The sequence below is a fragment of the Dermacentor variabilis genome, chromosome 7 (assembly GCF_050947875.1).
Source record: "Dermacentor variabilis isolate Ectoservices chromosome 7, ASM5094787v1, whole genome shotgun sequence".
In the NCBI taxonomy this organism is placed as follows: Eukaryota; Metazoa; Arthropoda; class Arachnida; order Ixodida; family Ixodidae; genus Dermacentor; species Dermacentor variabilis.
The window spans coordinates 173129533-173151455 of record NC_134574.1 but is presented as its reverse complement, the minus strand read 5'-3'; the positions used below and the strand labels follow the sequence as shown (position 1 = coordinate 173151455).

At 44.5% G+C, this 21923-nt stretch overlaps 1 protein-coding gene across 2 annotated transcripts in view; it reads right to left on the bottom strand.

Moving 5' to 3' along the window:
* Positions 1 to 7467: 7467 nt before the first annotated feature.
* The window catches only part of klar (klarsicht), a 684286-nt gene continuing 669830 nt past the window's right edge, over positions 7468 to 21923 (bottom strand). The window contains exons 24-25 of one of the 2 annotated variants that reach the window (XM_075700314.1): positions 14320 to 14565; positions 7468 to 11936 (exon numbers count right to left, since the gene is read on the bottom strand). In XM_075700314.1, the coding sequence (XP_075556429.1) occupies positions 11909 to 11936; positions 14320 to 14565 (274 nt within the window). In that variant the 3' untranslated portion in view covers positions 7468 to 11908. Of the gene's footprint in view, positions 11937 to 14319; positions 14569 to 21923 lie in introns of both variants that reach the window. The other variant, XM_075700315.1, reaches the window with a different exon arrangement.

Here is a 21923-nt window from a genome sequence, read left to right as displayed (position 1 = left end):
ACACGCGCACACGCATCGCGCTGCGTGCTCCGTCCGCCTCAACGCCGACTTAAACCACTTCAGTGCGTCTCACAGAACCGTTTTCCACGTAGAAGGAACCACGTCACACTAAATAAACTGCACGAGCGCGAAAAAAAAAAAAAGCGCCAGAAACTACCGCCGAGCGCATAGCTGCCATGAAAAACGGAGCACTCGACCACGCCAGCATGCCGACTGCCCATAGATGGCGCCACTGCGACAACGGTCTAGTGCAACGATAGAATCGGCCTTTTTACCCCTTTCGAGAGCGCTGCTGTCGCCCACTCACTTCGCACCCTTGTTCGCACTCTGTGTTAGAAAGCAGAAAACTTGAGACGTTGCGTACTCGAAACAACTGAGCGTGATGTTTTCGGATGTGATTTACAACCTGACATGAGAACTTAGGTAATTGCGCAAGTAGTTAGGAATGCCATTTTCTCGAATTACGCACGGAATGCTAACCGAGAAATTCACCGGTTTGCGCAAGACACTTTGTTTCATAGTCATAGGTTGTTCGCTCTCTCTCCCTCTCTTTTCAGTTAGCGTGGCCCGGGTTGGCTTGGACATACCCTGTATAGTGTCCATTTACATCAGCCGCCATCTTAGATCCCTAGCACGCCTAGAACAGGCGTTAAAATAAGTCAGAGAGGTCACATGCCAACCACTGTCTCAATCAGTCTAAGCAAAGCTTGAAAAGATAACTGCGCAAAACGCCACTAAGCGCGCAGTCGTTTTCGGCGACCAGCACGTCCCGAACATAGCTCTCTCGAAATGGTAAAAGCTGCGACGGCGCACAATGGCCAAAGATAAAGGACAAATTGATAAGAGTGGTAATCCTGCGAAAACCGGTTACTGTCAAAAAGCAAACCATGTTCATGTGCTCATAATAATAATTGCTACGGTTTTACGTGCCAGAACCACGATATGAGTATGAGGGATGCCACGGTGGGGTACTCTGGATTAATGTTGGCCTCCTGGGCTTCTTTAATGTGCGCCTAAATCTAAGTACACGGGGGCTCCTGCATATCGCCTCTATCGAAATGCGACCACGTGGCCCGGAATCGAACCAGCGTCCTCGAGCCAGCAGCGCGACACCTCACCTGCTAAGCTAACACGGTGGGTGATATTCACGTGACGTGGTGCACTGATGTCATCGTGGCAAACATATTTCGACACAAGCACAATGAGTACCTACATGTGTTACGTTACGTGCAAACCACCAGGACCCACCATTGAACTTGCGCCCATTCTTGCTCCCATTCATTTTTATAGGTTCTCGCACAGTTAGCCCACTTCCTCATGGTTATTCTCCTCTCCGAAGAGGATCCGATCTTAGGTCCAACCTATCGAAATTAATCCCGAACGTTAGCGCGAACAAAAATTCATCTTTCACGAAAAGGCAAAAGCGGCAAGAAAGGCTTACCGTGAGAAACGTGGAGCCCGTTTCACCCAGAAGCCATGGCCATGAACACACTGGAGCGTGTCATCTACCCGTGCTTCCCTTCTTACATGCCGGCGCCACGATCGCCCTACATACCCTGTTTTAATGCTCTCCCTTTTTATGCATAGCCACGTTAGCACAGCGTGCTGTGAAACATCCTCGGATCATCCCGATGCCCGGGGACCGAGTGTCTAATGAATGAAATCGATAACACGGAGATGAGCACGTGCAGTCCAGCCAAAAGCAGGGGCAAGAATCCGCATTGTGCTCCTGCACTGAAGGTGGATAACACGTACCATAATGGCGAATGTGCTTTAGTAAGCTCCCTGCAATATGAATTTGTAACGTACAAAGGATTGTCAATGAAGCTTACCACGAGCACAGATGCACTTGCAAATTATGTCAATTAAAAATAATGAGCACAGTATAAACCTATGTGCCCTTTCCATTCTTAGTATGCTTTACTGCACGATGCTTATTTACACCCCTGCATTGCGGTGTAGCAAGCTACAAAATAAGCGTTGCATAATTAGGCTTTTCACGATTATTTTTCTCGCAATACACTAATATATCGCGGTGAAGCCTAAGCAATGTACTGCGGTGAAGAATACTAAAAGTGAAAAGGGGCCACTGTCACTGGACCATAATAAGAGTTCTTTAATTATACACTCGCGCACCCGCCGCCTCTCAGGTCGCCTAAGTGGACATACTATGCTGGCTGATAGCGGCCCCCTCCCACTTTTAGTATCCTTCACCGCGTAACTAAAACGTACTGCGGCGAAGAAGCCGTACATTTGTATTGAGTGAATAAACAAATGGTTTTTACAACAGTACAGTAATAAACGCGCACCATGCATCAGTCTACCACACGGAAGAGCGTCGCAACATACGGTAGCTGATTCACACAGGCCGTGTTGCCCACTTATTAGTCGTAAGGGTATTATGGGTAATTCAAAATTTCAGACACATATGTGTTTATGTTTACGTTCGCACTCCTTGCGTAATAAGACTCCCAGAACTTCCACAATAGAAGGTAATTTACAACACACAAACGAACGAACACAGACATATGTCTCGTTTTCAACTCGGCCGTCATGCAAATGACATATAGCGCGGAAAAATGCTGTGTGTTAGCGTCGTAAACTTCACACTAGGCAAGGAGCTAGCACACCACAATCCCACGACAATGAGACCAAGACGGGAGCACATGTCTGTGAACGCGCAAACGGAGCCCTAAGCCACTCTGCTCCTCCGCCACCCCCGCTGCACGGCTGCACCATTCGTTTCAAGCACAGCACACCAAACATTAAGCGCTGAACAGCGGGCGGTCGACGCAGTTGCATTTACATGACTTGCAGCGAGCAGCACATTCCTCGATGTCCGTTAAGCAAAGTCGGACACGGCGACGCCACACCGCGGTTCGCAGAACTTCGCTGCCGAGGCGCTAGGTCACCTCGATATTTCAATTGCCGCCACCGCCGGGTTCTCAAGAAAGCACGGGTCACACACAACACAGATTCTGTACTGTCAGAGCTCACCGAGGCCAAAGCCGCACTGCCGCACCGCCACTACTCACGGCTTTCCGCCAAGTAACACACAACCTACAACCAACACACAAGCAACGCACGTACGTACAATCACATGAGAAATGTTGAACAACGCGCGGTCCAGAGAACGATCACGCCGAGGACGAACACGCCACGGCGTCGCTCGGCGCCAGCATCGCGCCTTCTCAAAAATCCCTAAGCGATGCTGTCCCTAGGCACCTAGGATCAGGTCACGTGAGGGATTTTTGTACGACAAATAGACGCACGCCCGATGGGCCGAAAGTGCGAGCAGTATTGCTTTCGCAATAAAATGCAATCTGTCGTCGCGACTAAAAAAGCGACCCGCCACTTATACAACACCAGTCAGCCAGCGTCCGAGCGTAAACAAACTCGACCCCACTCCGCAATTCCGCCGGCACACTAGGGACAAACGCCTACAACACGCGCAAAGAAACCTCCTCGGTAGTGCCTAGGTAGAGTCATATATTCAAGGAGCAAAAGCCCCCACATTTTCTCTCTCGCGCCCGCTCTTACTCGCGCCTGCGCACAAACGGTTGGCGATCCCTCAAATGAACGTCTCGCGTCCATTCGCCACAAAATCTCACGCCACGCCACAGCAGCGTTACTAGACTAGGTTGACGCCACAGTTAATGGGGCTTAGCACCACCTGTGCGAGGAGGGAACACTTACGGCAGAATAAAAAAAAAAAAAAATGCGATGCCATATTCATTAAAAACAGAAGTGACGTCGTTTTGCTTTCAAAGGCGCGAAATTTGTTTTGGTGGCCTGCCTATGAACAGAAAGCTGAGCTAGTTGGTAAGGATTCATACCTGCCTATAGAGCTGTTTGTTCAAATCGCCCGCCATTCCACTTGATGGGCGTTTCGAGCTTTCAGCAAAGAAAGCGATGCAAGAAAAGTTCAGCCGTACGGGTGTTGAGATCGCACCCCTAAACACAACGTACTTTCTTTCGCGCCCAATGAAAGCTTTAGGTGTAGAGTGATGGTTCTGTCGTTAGACGCCAAGCCCGTTGGCCTGCGCAGTTACGCGAAAACAACTAAAGTAAGCAATTATCTAGCAGCCGTAACTCACTTTTGACTGAACACGTTGAGAAACGAAGCTACCCGCGTCGCCAAATTCAGACAAACATCGACAAGTAAAACAGCAGAATGTGTGAAGTGGGCTTATTGTAACAGGTGAACTTTACGAGCGCGCCTTTCTACACACTTCAAGAGCTACATTGCTTTGCAACCGATAGCGGCGTCAACGTCCCCCCCCCCCCCCCTCTTACGATGGGCGCTGCAAAAAGGTATTTCTTTATAACGATAAATAAAATTGAGTTTTAGCGCATATATAAAATTGATTAGTAATTTTACTTTCATTGAGTGACTCTGTGTCTCGCTTTAATTCAAATACGCTTTTTTCTTTCCCAATGTTTGTTCCCTACAAAATAGTCGCGTTCAATTGCTGCTCCCATAACGATAGTTTTCTATTATTACTGTAAGAAACTCTATGCCCATAACCACCCTTGCTGATGTCGGTGACAATTTGTTCTGAACCGCTTTTCGCCCGAAGCCTCGCAGCCTATTTGGATTGACCTTGCCTAATCTGCCGCACCTGGGTCGAAGACACGTGGTCGAAGAACACGTCGCGTTGGGTGTCAGTTGGTAACAAGCTTTCATAGCTGTTGCCTTAGCGTAGATAAAGTGCGTGCATGTTTCCATTTTATTTGATTATTTTTTCCACCTATCACCACAAAAACGAATTGACAACGTCAGTGCAAAAGTTTAAAGGTGCGTTTTGTTTCGTCCCATTCGCCATGTGTTTCTCTATGAGCAGAAGATAAACATGATCCTTGACCTGGGATCTGCAAATGGCAACAGGAGGAAGGCCGCAAATATATTTATCAGTCATGGAAGTGTGGCAGTAGACCAAATCAGAAACCACTATAATCAGAAACTAAGAAAACGTGAGCCAAACCGGCACCTTCAAGAAACAGCGACGGAGGACTCGAGTCCTAGCCTATGCACGGATGCTCTAGCATTTATTGCCTCAAACCCTCATTCTAGCCTGCGGGACCTGGCCGCCCAGGTACCGATTTCCAAGTCATCAGTTTGGAGGATTCTAAATGACTGCCTTTCACCCGTACTACGTTAACCAGCACCAATGCTTCGAAGATAGGGACCTGTAGAATCGTCTAGATTTCCCGAATTCAGTTCTCACAAAAGACGATGAGATACCAGACTTTCTTGAGCAACATCAGGTGCACCAGGTGAAGCCTATTTTTGCATAAACGCCTAGGCAAATTTGCATAGTGCACACTATTGGAGGGACTCCAATCTACATTGGGTAAAGCAAAATCGGCACCAGTACCAGTGGACGCTCAATGTGTGGTTCGGGATTTATGCCGGTGCTATAATCCGTACCATCTTCTTTGATCACACACTGACTGGACAACATTATGTGAACGAAATCCTTGAAGGAGTGGTGGATGAGTTTCTCAGCAAAGTCCCGCTGTCGTGTATTCCACTTCTGTACTATCAGCAAGATGCGCCAGCACACAAGAGCAGCCGAGTACGAAACTGGCTGGATGAGACTTTTCATGCACAATCGATTGGAAGGCACAGGCCTGCAACTTAGCCGGCTAGGTCACCTGACCTCACTCCACTTGATTTCTTTCTTCGGGATTATACGAAATATCGTGCTTACACGATCAAGATGGACGTCAGTTTATTACAAGGCAAGGATAATGGATGTCTGCCATAGAATTCCAGCGTCGGTCATCAAGAAAGCCACTGTAGATGTGATAAAACGGGCACAGCACTGCGTAGCTGCAAAAGGAGACCTACTCGAACACGTCCTCTAGGCAGCAGCGGGTGTTCAACGGAGCTTACATATCTTAGATAAGAAGGGTACACTAAAATCCAATGGTTTATTTATTTATTTTGTGCAGACATCCCGATTGCCAATTTGGCTCATTTTAGTTTACTTCCTTGAACGTATCAGTTTTGCCTTTTCTCTACATGTTGGTCGCTTCCCGGTCTCTTTACTTCGCTTTTATTTTTTGACACGAACCTTTTTTTTTTTTTTGCAGCACGTATACACTTTCATGAAAAATAAGATGGTCACATAATTTCACTTTGGTCCGAAGCAAGTTTATGGCACGAAATATAACTTCGTGCACGCTCTTTTCGATGCAGTGCGAGCAATGCTGGGATTTCGAAAAATTCTGTGCCTATTCCATTGATTTTCGCATTTCGTGCATGGTCAGAGCAGCGCTTCGGCTGCGTTATCAACTGGCTTTTGTTATCGATATGATCAGTCAGCCTTGAGAGACTGATAATAGGTGCGACGTAGAAATGAGAGGAAGGAACAGTTGCGAAGCTGCGAAACTTGCTGTTGGTGCTCCTTCCGTGCCATTGACAAGGCAATCTGCTGTCTCTTCGAGTTTGTGGCAGGCAATGCAGTTGCTTTCAATCAGCTTATTTCAGGGCGCTGCTTTATGATGCGGGTGGGAGCATGCTCACATTATATTTTTCATACTTCGCGAGGTTTATTCGCCAGTCTGAAAAAATTGTATGCAATTAGTATGTCGCTGAAAACACCGCATTTATATGTATGTTATGTTGGGGTGCCTACAAATGCCTCACTGACACTTTGAAAATTAGGACAGTACTTCTCGAACATTAACTGCTATGTATTACTGAATTAAAATCTCAATAATGAAACAATTACTGGTGGCTACTCCACTGTAAAGGAAACAATATGCACTAGGTTTCCTTCAAGTAACCCAACTGCTCTTTTTGCAAGTCTTGGTGCACGATAATTGGGGAACACTGTACAATTAACTCAGTAACTGAAATAAGGCCAAACTGGATACTCATAATCAGAACAAACAGCAGTCATGCAGAGCAGTGCTTATACTCAGCCTGTAGTTTCACCAGAAAGGCGAAGCAGTATTCGTGATAGCAAAGTATGCGACAATTACGCAAAGGAAGATTACGCCACCGAGAGGACTTAAGCTGTGAAATTGAACTGTCTTCTACTATGAGGTCTTTTATATACTCGTATAACGTCATCACTTCAGCACTCAATTTTTCAAGGTCACACGAAGTTTCTTCAAGTGTAACGAATATATGTGGGGTTCAGAAAGCTAGTCCCCCCCCCCGCCCCTGAAAAATGAAACCTCTCAGCTTATGTCACAGCCAACATGGTCAAGGCAAGTGCAGAGAACTGCTGTGTTCTCTAATGTACCATTTCTTATTTGGCATTTTTTCTAGGAGTGTGCGTACCATGGCAGTCATTTGATCACAGCTTGCATACTTTACTCATTCGTAATCCTAACACAGGCTTGCTAAATTATAGGCTATTTTTAGGGATAGCGTGGCGAATTATTTTATTTCTAATCTGGCAACCTTGCTTGTGGCAATAAAATGTGAATGCGACAGTAAAGGAGACAGGCTGGACAATAATGTTCACTTTATTCCACACATCTAGAAAGGCCACTAGTGAAGTCATACATAGCATACAGTGTAGCACCTGCGTACAGTTCTGCTTGGTGCTGGCCAACTGCATCAGAAACAGCACTGGAAAACAATGCGAGCTCTGTTTCTGAAGGAGCATCTGTGAGACATTCAACGCGTCTAAAACCGGATGTTTATCATAGAGTCTTTTTTGTTGTAAATAGGCTTGTTTCATAGGGGAAAAAAAAAAACAAGGATAAGAAACAACTGGCGAGAAATTTTTTTGCTCTGACTAGATAGTGGCAATGCAAAGCATAAATCCTGCCTTCGCAATGAGCTTGTGTTGACATTTTGCACTTACCGAAATCGTGATTCAAGGCGGCACGAAATTGCATAATAAATACTACAAGAAAGTAAATGAAAAAATTAATCTGCCACTGTGGGCTGTTTTGACTTAAAATGGATATATCTAAAAAAAGAAAGGGGGGGGGGTGCTAGACCACATAAAATAGAAAGAAATAATAAACATGCTCTAACAAAAACAACTGAAAAATGATTCCCAGTGAGAAAGTGGGCTACAGTCTGCAACAACAGAATAACAAGATGTGGTCATTCGCACGACTTTAAAAAAAATATCAACAAGCTCTATAGAAAATAGTATTGATAAACTGGTGTTTTTTTTTTTTTGCAAGTTTCTCAAGTTCACAGCGTGGGAAACATGTCATCCATTTGTGGAGACTGGAGTACACCAATATATTAAGCACAGGCATTGCATGTACTATTCAGTAGAAAAATATTTCCTCCACAGCCGAGGGTAAGCTGCAGCAATCACAGCATCAAGGCAATTGTGGCCAACTTTACCTTTCCAAGCAACTTCCTCAAGCAGACCCATCACCAAAAAAATGAGGAAATAGGTTTTGCAACAAATCTGAAGGCATCAAGATACCACACTGCAATGCTCCTATGGAAAGCATTAAGAGAACTTGCCCAGACCTAATGGTTCATTCTTTTTAAAGAACGTGCTCCATGTGGTGGGAATAAGGCACAATAAATTTCTCTCAAGGTACTTAAGTATTGTTATATATATAAAACAAAGAGAAACTTGAGCTAACATTTTTGATGATGGGTACGAGCTGCATGATATCAATGGACTGAATCTTTAGTTCACGTGAAACCCTAGAGAGCTGAACACAACTTTTTTTTTCACTTTAAAACTTGAATTTATATAAAACAAATTATATAAATTTATGTTTTATACAATTTTCACGCAGAGTAAAATACGCGGGTCCTTTAAAAAACAGCAATCATTTAAACCTGAAAAACTGATTATTGTTTCGAAGGTGCACACTGATAAGACCTAGAATGGAAATGCGCATGATTAAGATAAAGGGTCAGGCATGTCAGCTCAGGACGTGAACAGGAACTTGTCCAAAAGAACTGTAGCACTGTGCCACCCTACAGTGACACAAGAGTAAATCTGACAGTCACAATGGTGAGCAGCTGAAGCACCAAACCTCGCTAGTCGAAGTTATGGTTCACAGGTGCCTAAGGTTTAAAGGTCTATGACAGCCCTGTCTCAAACTCTTGACAATGATGCCAGAACACCGGAAAAGAAGTGTGAGAATTAATGTTTTAGAACTCAGCATGATTTCTCACAAGATGCTCTGATTGGGAGTCCAGAGAATAATGGAAAATCTACAACGACAACAACAGCTAAACCATAATATGCATTAAAGGACACAGCTAATGCAACAGGAGAAATAAAAACAAGAAAGCATGGCATACAAGGCATGTCCTCCGTGCCATGCTAGCACACAAAACACTTTGAACATAACACTGCAGAACAAGACAAGGACAATGAACTAAGCACTTAACGAGTTCACTGACACGAAAAACCTGCATGCAATACATGTTCAAAAACTTGATTTGGCCCCTGTTTCATGAAAAAAAATAGTAACATTAAAGAAAAAAGAAAAAAACTTGCTTACTACCAAAGAAGTGTACTGGCTTTATCAGTAATCATCGCTGGCATAACAAGTGCGCTGAAAATGCCCTCTGGGCAGTGTTTTAACATACTTCCTCTCCTTAAAGGGGCCCCGAACCACCCCTCGGGCTTGGTGAAATAACATAGTCCGCGGGGAGCATGCGCTACTGTGAACATCTCAGCCAAGTTGTGTTGCCGTATACGGTGCGTGGAGCTTGCAAGCCGATTGTGAAGTCACTTTTCTCTCCAACACGCTCTTTTCAACAGAAGCCTGCCTCCTTACTCTCTTAAGGACGCAGGCTTTACACCTTATTTCCTATTAAAGTGGATTCCCATACGCCACTACTATTGGTAGCTGCAGTTGGCTACATAGCGTAGGTACTGTGGCCGCCGCGGGGTTCACCCACGAGTCCAGTGGCTAAGCGCACTGCGGCTTGCGGAGGACAATTGCGTTTGGCTTATGTTTGGCGCATCGTAAGCACCAAAATCGGAAGTCACGACGTCTACGTTAGCATCCAAAATGAAATTTCAACTACGCGCCACGGTGACAATTAGAAGGCGCAGCGCTGTGGGCATGCACCACTGCGCAGTAGCCTTTGCAGTGCAAGGCATCAAAGAAGGAACGGGAGCCCAGTGGAGGCCATGTTTGGTTGCCAATAACTCCGCTTCTGCTGAATGCATTGAAGTAATTTTTGCGGCAAAGTATTTCTTAAACAGCCTATTTTCACTTCAAATGCCTTTCGTTACTTCAATCAAAAGTGGTTCGGGGCCCCTTTAAGAGCAAGCTATATGTGTAGTAGTACCATCTCGTGCAATCTTTTCTATCGGGTGAAAATGTTCTCTATCAGCAGGCTTGTGAGCAGTTCTGCAAATGATAGCTATATCTCATGCTTTTTCACTACCATGATTTGTTTAAAGTGCATTTCTTTAAAAGCACTACTGCCTTGCATTGCAAACAAAGCTACTACCATTATAGCTTTCAATTGGACCAGCCGGTACCTTGCCGATAGCGGCAGTTGTGAACTTTCCAGCCTCGTCTGGGTGGCTGACTGACAAACCATGTCCCGCCAGAATACATCAGGTAGTATAACAGCAAATTAGAAGACACAGTAAAGTGAGCAAATTAAGCTTCTGAGTCCTCGCAACACTTACACGGGAGAAAGTGCAACAGCTTTCTTTACTTTGTATTGTTTTCATCTGCAATCGATGTTGCACATAACTCGGTAATTTTGTTTCGCTTGAACCAACGATAGATACTTGCAGCAAATCTAACAGTCACCACTACAGCAGACTCCCATGTTTGCTTTTTTTTTTCCCCACAACAAATGTGGCAACCTTAATTGCAAAGCAACACCATAAAATCATACACAGCCAAGCACTTGACGCCAACAGTGATAATCGAAGAGCCATGTCACACATTGGACACAACTCCGATGTGTATGATCTCATAAAAGACAACACAGCTGCATAGCAAATACATCACCATGAGATTAAAAAAAAAAAAAAAAAACGAAATGGAAACTGCTGCCTCAGTCGTCGCCAGTATACTGACGAACTAGTCGTGCAGTAGAACATCTGCTACCTTCTTCTACCAGATGCAATGATGAATGCGTGAATGGCATGATCAATGTGATGTGGCGGTTTTGTCATTGAGCACTTTTAGAGCATCCGCTAATATTAATGGAGTGCTTGATTTTTGCATATGGAAGTAATAATGACTGGCGACTAACGAAAAGCCAGAAATGGCTGTTTCAATAGCTATAAGCAAGCCTATGTTTTCAGCTTGTGTAGTAAGTGCAAAGTGTCACCAAATCTGCTCAAAATAAATAACGATGAAACTATGAACTCTGATAAATTGAAGCAATGAATTTCAAACCATTTGCCTGAATAGACTAAGGTCGCTTCTATTTCTACAGGAAGCGTGTCACATTTGTTTTCAACATTCTTGCACTTTCTACAGACACTTCATATAATGAAGTATTCCACAGTGGTATGCCTTGTGTGCAAAGATATATTAATGATGTGTGTTGCGATAATCCTACGAAATTGCACGCAAGAAATGTTGATGTGCCATCTCACTTTGGAGAATGAAAACCGAAGCATGACGAGTATGCACAAACAACGAAACACCACAGACAAAAAAGAGAGAAAGAAAGCAACCTGACCACAGAAGAGAGCAAGCTGAATCAAGTGATGTCCCGAGCAAATTGAGGCTGCTCGTTGTTTTTCGACGTGGGTCAATGGTGGCAGTGTCTCTGTGTGGACTTCTTTCCTTGACCGTACAATGCAATGTGCTGGGGAGGGATGCTTCGTCTTGTTGGATGGATTCAGAGTCATAGATCAGTCTGGCCGGTCAAGAGATCCATGCGGGTCATCTTGGACCCCGTTGCACTGTGGGGCTCATTCTAGGCAAGAGGATGCGTCAAATTGTGCAACTTGGCGTGCTCCACCAACACTTAAATGGGCGGTGGCCCGTGTGTGTATCTGCAAAAATACAGGGAGATGGGCAGTGGTAGCTTTTTAATAAAGGTCGCAGTTTCGCCCAAAAGGCGAAGCATCGATTGTGATAGCAGCTTAGTAGACAGCTATACGAAGTAAGGATAGTATACTTATCGGCCGTATAAACTTCGAAATATTCGCTTACAAACTGAATTAACAAGCACTGTGTCAGCGCGCACAGGCAAACACGAACACATCACACTCAATGAGCACGGACACTCGCTGTCAAAATGCTGGTGTGAGCGAGCGCGGTAGCAGCATCCAGCGAAGTGACCTTCACACAAGAGCCTGCGCATAAAGGTATCAGCTGTCTGCAGGTCCATTTCAAAATACCGTATTTACTTGAATCTAACGCACACTTCTTTTTCCGATAAAACGGGTCCAAAAATTGCGTGCGAGTTAGAATCGAGTTTGAACCTAAATCTGCGTTACCATATCGCCGTCGGCATTTCAAGATGGCCGCCTCGTACGCGCTTCGAGCCTAGCTGCCGTAGCTTTCTCCATGTGCGGTAGTATGTGTGCTTAGGGTAGTGCACCGTCGCCTTCCCGGTCTTCCTGTTTTCCACATTTGCTCTATCAGCATAAAAGTGCCGACTGCAAGGACATGCCGAGTTCATCATAATGCCGCAATTAAAAAGAAAGCGATCACCTCTGCAGAGACGGACGAAAATCAGGCCGCATCACAGGCGTTCGGAGTTCTCGAAACTTGCTTGTGGGACTGGCGCAAGGAGGAGAGGTGTTCTACACCGGCAGCTGCTAAATATGGCACAGACACACAGCCGCTATCTTGAAAGCAATCTGCGGCGGAGACAAGAGTCTGCAAATCTATGCGCGCATTGCACTGTTCACGTCGGCTAGTTCCCATCGAAGCGAGAAGCCACACCAAGGTCAATTCCCTCGCTCCTGCTATCACACTTCTTCACTCCAGAGTTGAAAGAGTTTCCGCGGTCACTCAGTGAGACGCGTTCGTGCTTGTGTGTTCGTGACACCATGCTTGTTAATTTAGTTAGTAAGCGAACGTTTAAAAGTTTATATGGTCGATAACACTACTATGTTTACTTTTTTTATAGCTGTCTACTAATTTGCTAGTGTAATTGACGCTTCACTTTCGCACCAAATTGTGACTTCTTTTATCTATCGCAACTTTAGTGCATTGGGAGTAAATCTTTTAGTTTTTTCCAAACGAGAGAAAGTTGTATTTCTGTATGAAAGAATGAGCTGCATGGTACTGTAAAGTACTTTTCTTTCTTTAGGTCAGGAAAAACAGCTGCGCGGTATGATCGAGGACGCGGTAGAATTGAGTAAATACAGTAACGCACGCGCTGCAGTGCAAAGTACGCATTTGTTGGCAGAGTCAGAGGTGCCACTTTCTCCCTTCCGCGCTGCCTCCTCGCATTCCTCTATACATGACGCACGAGCTCGAGCGATGACTGTCAGTTCCCCTTGCGCCCGGTCGCGAAATGCGCAATTGCTGCCATAGCACAACGCCGCTCCCCCTCCCTCCCGTACCCCATGGCCTTTTGCACAGTGGAAGACTGCATGTTTGCTCTCCCCTTTCTTCCTTCGCGCGCGCCTGATTGAGCCACGATCGTCAGCTTCTCTCACGTCTGTTCACTCGCACATACAGCATATGACACACGGCGATGGTCAGACTTTGTCCTTGGACTTTATACGGTACATTACAGCGATGCCGACAGCAAAAATGTGCCTGTAGTGTTCATATAATTGCTATCACAATAAAAGCAAATCTAGTTTATTGATTGCTATTCAGTCAGGTAACACTCGTTGCATCACACTGCTTCTTGTGGTTGTATTGTGGGCTTCACCGAAGGCAAAGCTGCTTTCATTATGCTACGAGTTCTGGTTTAGATTCTTGGTGCTTGTTATACGTGAGCTGGTTGTTCTTATGTCAAAGGTGACAAAAAGTCAGGACATTAACTCAAAAGTCGGGACCGTCCCGCTAAATTCGTGATGGTTGGCAACCCTACTGCCGGCACACCCTATTGAGAAGTGTGCCCGTTGCCTAACTTGTCAGAAGTATTTTCAGGCAGCCCATTATAACCGATATTTCATCTTGTCAGCTGCACTGTAAGCGTTATACACCAAGTATGAGATTCATGAAAGGGCAAACGAGAGTTAGAAAATATCCGGTCCTGCAAAGTAGGCAGTTATGTTATAAGTCGTCTGAGGTGTATCTAAACAGGAAAAGCAGGGATGGCCGTGAGCTGAAGCTATCTCTTAAATGCTACTCAATGAAAAATGTTTAAGTGCATTTTTCTTTTGTTCCGGGGGGGGTGGGGGGTGACACACATTAAATGTCTGTTAGAGTCAGTTGAAGCCTAAATAGCTGATAGTATATAATGTGTACCTGAGCTGTGGCCCAAACGAGGTGTGGAAGTTATTGAGCAGATCACAGCAGTGTGGTTCCAGGAGACAGGCAACACAGTAAAGCAGCACCAACGCCACCTGGACAGGCAGCGCAGCTTTGAGCACCCGCCAGAGACGCTTCCGCCTGCTGCCAGCCCCTGTCGAGCCTCCCGATGTGCACCGTGCCGCCAACATGCCATTCGTTGTGATCTGGCTGTGGGACTGCTCAGTCACGGTGCTGGCTTTCCTGCTAAATATAGAGAGCCAATAATCAACACTAAAAGCCAACAGACAATGCATCAGAGATAGCACAGGGGGAATTATCTGTTATTTTTAACTGAAGTGTAGAAATAACAAGAGAAAGCGAAGTGAAATGATAACCTGCCACTGGTGGGAACCGAGCCAACATCGTACAATGCATTACATGCACAGCCCTTTGCTGTTAACCTATCATGGCACCATGTCCCCGTCCACTTTCGTGGGCATCTGTTTGTGTGCACTAGGTCTGGCGATTGTAGTGCGAGGCAAATGTGGCAGGCAAACGACATCAAGTCCTTGTATACTGCATGCCATCAGGAGTGACAAATATGAGGTCCTCACTATGTCATGAACGAAAAGAGTAAGGAAACCCGAGGGGCTTCAATTTGTTTTTTTACCCACAACCATAGAAGCGAACAGACAATGAATCCACAAAATGCCCCTGTTCCCTTATTCTCACCCACAAGAATCAACATTGTGCTATAACCTCTCAGCTTGATATCTGTACTCTAGCCTCTGAAAGTCAAAGTGATGAAAAAGGGAAGAACTGTGTGTTTTGAGCTAATGAAGAAATCCATCATCACAATCCGAAATCCACTGCTGGAAAAAATGCTTTGCCCAGAGAGACCTCTAAATGTCCCTGCCTCAGCTCAAAAGTGTCTGTAAATTTCCTTATCTCATTAATACATGAAACCCTCTCCCAGCTGCAATTCTACTTCCCGTACGTAGGAAACACTTGTGTTCTGAAGGAAACCGCCAGACATCAGTTACATGGATTACAATGCCCGTGAGATTCCCCTTCATCCTTTTGATCAAGCTTTGTCAAGCTGTATTCTTGCAGTTCTTTTGCCATGCCTCATAATCAGAAACTGGTTTTGGCACATAAAACCCCATAATTTAATCTTTAGTTATTTTGCCAGTGTGGCCATTAACACAGTACTACTCTGCGTATGTTGTAGATGAAACACCCTCGCCTATCCCCATTTGGTCATCAATCCATGTAAATTATTTCTTTCAGCTTCTTGGAGTCGGATCAATCATTTTCTTTTCCACGGCTCACAGAAAGATTTTAGCATTCTTTCAAGTTTCCCTGACACTCCCAAGATCCAAGAGATCTCACGGAAAAATAATTTCACCCAAAATTGTGTAGAAGAACATCAAATTAAATGAAGTACATTGATCATAAACTGAGTGAAAAAAATAGCGAGACATTAATTAACCAGTAATCGTCGGACATTCGGAATATGACGCCTACTTTGCTTCGAGAAGCAAATAACCTTAAATAAAGCTCATTCACTGTTTCAGTGTGCACTGACGGCTCAATAAGCCAATTGCCTGTAATTTGACAATAGCGGAGACTGTTTTATCAGCTGATTCTGCAAGGAAATGCTCTCGAGCCTTGGACAATGGTTTAGTCAAATGGTTAAGTGCAGTGGCAAAACCGGTATGGCACGCTATTTTCAACAATAAGTACCCTAATTTCGCGCCTATAACCCACACCAAAAATTTTAAAAAATATCAACAATAAAGTTGGGGTGCGGGTTATACATGAATATTGTCTAGAGGTGCGGCTTCACGGCAGTTCTGGCTTGTCGCCACACCTCGAGGCAAAGTTCTCCGCCATTTATTTTGTCAGCTTCTGGGGAACCCCACCCTCTCCCTATCACTATGTGTTGAAACACCTTTCTCCCCTCCTACATGGTCGTCCATTCTCCTCTTAAGAGGTTGCCATTCTGCGTTAGCAAATACTATTACGCCCAGGGGTAGCACACTCTCAAGTTCAACAAATGGCCACAGAGGGCAAAAAAGTCGACCGCGCAGCACTGCTAATAAAAGAAAGGCTGCCTGCGTAAGTTCAACATCTGCCGCTAGAGGTGCCGTAATAAACGCAATATTAACCTACAATCTTTCTCCCACACTTATTGAAGCATTTTTATTACTCATTACATAACAAAGAGTACAAAATGATCATTGCTAATTAGATATTGTACTCTTTATTAGTAATTTTGGTGCTTTTTCTGCCATTATAAATGCAAATAGCTTTCAGCATCATCGATCTTCTATGTGACCTCCAGCCTGGATTTAAAATTTTTACCGGCATGTTCACGTGCACAGCAGGCACGGATTCATTCGTTCATAGACTTAAGCTGGGTGCTTATTTTGTGTTAAAACCAGTTTGTTGCGATTCAATACCTCGCATTATTTAACTTGTGGTAAAGAGGCGCATTGTGAGCGGAGATGTTAGCCCGAAAGCAAGGTTTCTGTCGTGAACCTTGCGGAACACATCTGTATTGAAACGGGAGCCGGTTTCTGTTGCGACTGACGATGGAAATAACAGTGAATTGGTTAACATCGCTGCTTGGATCGTTACATAATATTCGTCTTGTTATCTTACAGGTGGAGACAATTTAACTCTTTCGTTACTGAAAAAAATGGTCGTTTTTTATAGGTATTGGAAAAAATTATTTATCAGTATAAATAATAATACAGCACACATTGCAGCATGGCATATTGTGCATAATGATATGCTCTGTCCAAAAACATACGTTGCCAAACAAAAATATTTATAAGGTAAAACAAAAATTTTAGAAAGCATCATTCTTGCTGCCAGTTAATAAAAACTGCAATAAAAAAACCTGGTATCTACAAAAACAAAGGAAATTCAGAATATACATTTCAAAGATGGATAACCCAGGAATAGTGTCTGAAGAACTAAATGCTCAGCAAGCCATTTTTTGGATAAAGAAAAGAAACTAAGACCAGTTCATTGCTCATGCCATGCTGTAAAGCAGTTCCTGGATATTGTAAAGCATTGGTGCCCTCTGCACTTTTCCCACAAAACATCTGGTTTTTGTTCAACTTTGCGGTCCTCGTAACAAATTTTTCAGTTCCTCCTTTTCGGCATCTTCTGAAGATGGTCCGATGAGAAATCCAAGGAACATACTTCACCACTTCGTCTAGAGTCATGCACCTCTTCCAGGACCGATAGCTCTCAGCGTAGCTGGGCAAACTAAAAGGTTATGCATCCAAGCATATATGTTTGCATTTTTGCAGATTGTCTTTATCACCTCTGCAGAGAAGAAAAGTAGAAAGAAATCCCACGCCGTTGTAAACTGTCTTGTGCTGATTCATAGCGCTGGGCGAGATGTGCTTCTTGGCACGAATGGAGTTTCTTTGCTGCCGATGGCAGCACATCATAACCAAGTGAAGTATGCACTCTGAAGATAATCAGTAGAGCTCTCAGTTCATGCAAAAAGATCGACAGATAGGTGCACATAAGGAAGGATGCTGCTCAAGGCCGCAAAGAAAACTCGTTGGTGAACAGGGGCGGATGTCCCCATGCTGACTCAAAACATTGTCACTGTCAGAGCTTGAATCTGCTTTGCTGTCATCTTCGGAATCATTACTCGAGTGCTCATCCCTAAATTGAAGTGCGGGTGCAGCATAGTTTTGAGCACAACTCTTTTCTCGCGACACAGATGCGCGGGATGACGCCATGGGAGTGAATTTCAATAACTGCTGAGTGACACCGGCAGAGCCCCTTGCAGAGATTCTACAAGCTAAGCAAAACCGAAACGGTTGGAAACTGGCTGAAAATGCCAGGTCGACATGTTGAACATGCAGCGGATATTAAGAAATACACTTCGGCGCAACAAAGTGACTCGGACTCCAAACCAAAGCTCGCTAGTGAAGAGCTGGCGTCATTTTCAGTTAATTATCACCGCTTAGCACTGTCGCACGGCAAAGCCGGCCATATTATTTACTTCTTGCATTGCTGGAAGTAATTTGATTACAAAATTTTGATGCTAGTGCAGTGTAATCGTGAGTGGCATGCTTTTTTCTTGAGCGCTGTGGAAGGTGACAACCCCATCTCCTTTTCATTACAACATACGCACATTAGACCGCAAAAAGGTCCGTGAAAAATCAGAACATTGCTGGAGCGCAAAAATGTAAACTGATTCTGAAAGTTAAGTGCCTGTACTAACTACTAAATTGCCTTGAGTGGATAAGAAAAGGCTCCAACATGTTGAAATTGGTGCTCTAAGGCATCGATCACCGGTGATCGATTTGAGTAGGCGTGGTAATGAAAGAGTTAATGAATTAGATCTTGCATTACACATGGGCAGTCGGGACCTTCTGTTGCTGTTTCCTAAATAAACTTTTAGTTGTGAGGCCGTCGTTATACACACACAATCACACACACAAAAAAAGAAGGAGCGATATCGGAACACAAAATTTTTCATCCCGTAGCCGTGGCCAAGGGTGGCCGAGTAGCCTTATCAATTAATTTTTTTCCGACACCGCCAATTTTTTTCGTCCACAAAACTGAATAACCCTTTGGTAAATTGAAGTGAAAGCACTGAATTTAATGTATTAAACAGTTGCATGCATGATAATTCGTCCATATTTCATACTTGTTGGTCCCAATAGTCTTGCTATCCAGTTTGGTTTTCCTTAAGTGAAGCGGTGCATCACGTTCGTGCGGAAAAATAATGCAACCGTTCCGACAGCTTCATATCCTCCATGCACATGCTTGTGGAACCAGCAGTGTGATCTCCTCTAGTGTATAAATGAGTACACAAACGTTCGCATTTGTGATCTTAATAATACTTCAGCTGTTGACATGCATTGTAGTTAGGCAGACATCAATCTCATGGACAGTAGCAATATTTATTTAACATGCCGCTTTAGCACCCTAGAACAGACAGTGTACACCTGCATGTGCTCTGCAGCCACAAACCATTACAATACATATGCCACACCATTTTGCATTTCATATTGCAAAATTGTGCTTTTTCAATTCCTGATGCAGTCAAAATTTCTGTTCCAGACATGCAGTAATGAGGACGCCACCAGTGTAAAGCAATACACTCCACGCACTAAACAGAAGCTGCTGCCTGCTACAACAAGGCTATTGTGTGGACTCTGGCTGCTACTATGAGGTACACAACACCAGGTTCAGAAATAAGTATAGTTGAAATATGCTGTATTGGCTTGCTAGTCTTGAGAAACATGTCATTTGTTTGTAGCAGATGATATGAACGTTTGTTCATGTTTACAGTTCAGCATAATTGGTTCAAACATAAAAGAAAACACTACACGAGTTTGGATAATCTCTGCTGTATCTCATGTGTCACTGTTCTGCTCTAACAGAGTCTGTGCCAAGCACATCTTGGTCATCACAGGAGCCCCCATCTCAGGCACGTATGCAGGATTTTTTTTCAAGGGGGGGCCCCAAGCCATGGTAACTTTTATATGCAAATGAGGTGGAGGGTACTTTTACTAGTACAAATTGAATAATGCCCACCATTTGCCATAAAGACGAATAAAGCCGCAAAAGGGAATTGAAATAACGTGTCTCTCACAGGTACACATGTGAGATTCGCCTATTCTTTACTTGGCAAACAAAGAACCATATCAAATGGACTCGCGTACAAAGATGCGCAGGATGAACAAGAACAAGTTAATAAGCGAAAGTGCAAAATAAAGATTTCTAGTAACGTTTTTTGAATTAGCGCTGGAAGAACTTGAGAAATGTATGTGTGTGGAACCATCACAGCTCTTTTGCATCCCTCGTTTACTGCTCTACCAAGTAGCAAAACCTATTCTTGTTATTTGGGAAGTTGCGTAACGATGCGTGGTCACCAGTGCTGTACAACCACGTAGAGCGCAGGACGCTGCGGTTCTAGATGCACTGCACCCACCGCGGAAGGTTAGAACACCCCCCTGTTAGCACAGCAGGGAAGTGGCTGCGCCAGGCAGCTCGAGTGATAACTGTAGAAGCGCCATTCAAAACATACGGAATTATTCTCCAGTTCCGGCGGCATTTTCTCTACTTCCTTTTTAAATAAGATGTTGATCCATAAATATTTTCACAAACAATTTTAGCTTTTCCTCCTTGTTTAGCTTTTGCTTTGGCTTTTTCGCTTAGTAGATCGCTTAATTTCTCATCTCCTTGCGACTCTTGTTTCCAGTTGCCGATTTTGCATGAAAAGTGCTGTACAACAAGGGAAAAACCAGACGAGGTAGCAGGTGACAGTCATATTGCTTATGGGTTTAAGGGTTATTGCAGGGTCTGATGATCGACGCTGTTTCGCAATATTTTATTTTCCACCTTATCGAACCGATATCGCGGATATATGGTTCCAAGGATCTGCCAGCATCGCGGCGAGCCGTCACTCGAGGAAATAATGAAGCCAAAGGAAAAGTTAAATGCAACTGGCGTTTTCTCACAATGCGTTGGCGGGATAGTTGGTGCGAATCCATGAATACTTTGTTTAGCGCAAAACGACAGACTTGCGCCTTGTCCTGGTCGTCTTTCTAGTGTCTGTCGTTTTGCGTTAAACAAAGTATTCATGGCGTTTTCTCCGGCCACAACTCGTTCCACGAGCACTCAGACCACCCGACTATGAACCGAATCCCATTCCTGGCCCCTGGATCAGTCTAAACAAAGAAGGTTGAACTAATGAAGCAACAGGGATGCGCATGATCGTTGAATAGATGGTGACATAAATATTGTGTTGGGCAATATAAATAAAATAAAATATTATAATTAAAAGAATAAACTACGCCCTGCTTGATGCAATAGATGGCAACAACTGAATTCATCTTGAGTTAATCACGCGGGCACCGAATTGATGACAAAACTAGCCTCCACACCCCAGGAGATGCCGATAACTACCGGCATCAAAAACGAGTGAAAAGATTGACAACTATTCCACTCCGTGAAGATGGAATGGCAGCGAAAGCTGACGACAGTGCAATATCGGGCTGACCAGCGGCGGAGGTGAAGCAGGCGTTAAGCGCTCCCCACACGTGGATCCATCCCGAAGGTAGTGCAATGCTGGGCCGACCCCCGGTGGAGGTGAAGCAGGCATTAAGAACTGCCCATACGTAGGCTGATCTTGAAGATATTCCAATACTGGTCCCACTCGCGGCGGGGGTATAGCAGGTGTTAAGTGCTCCCCTCACTTGGGTCTATTCCGAAGGCAGTGCAATGCCGGGCCGACCCGCGGTGAAGGTGAAGCAGGCGTTAAGCACTCCCTATATGTGGGACCATCCCGAAGATTCCGAAGGGCGTGTTATAGGTTCCCGAGTCCACAGGGGTACGTGCCATTGATCTTGGACCCTTTTCGCACTGTCACCAGGATCAGCCCACATGCTTTGTTCTGTTAACGGACGCAAAAGAAACTACGGAAGTTAGTCATACACTGCTTTCGCTTTAAAAGGCAGCTAAATGTTGACCACTGAGTAGATTGATTTGTCGACGCTTTAGGAATGTGTGTGAGGAGTGGTGCCTTGGGCGAATAGGGGAGGGTGGGTGGTTATGCTGCTTAATCTCGGGAG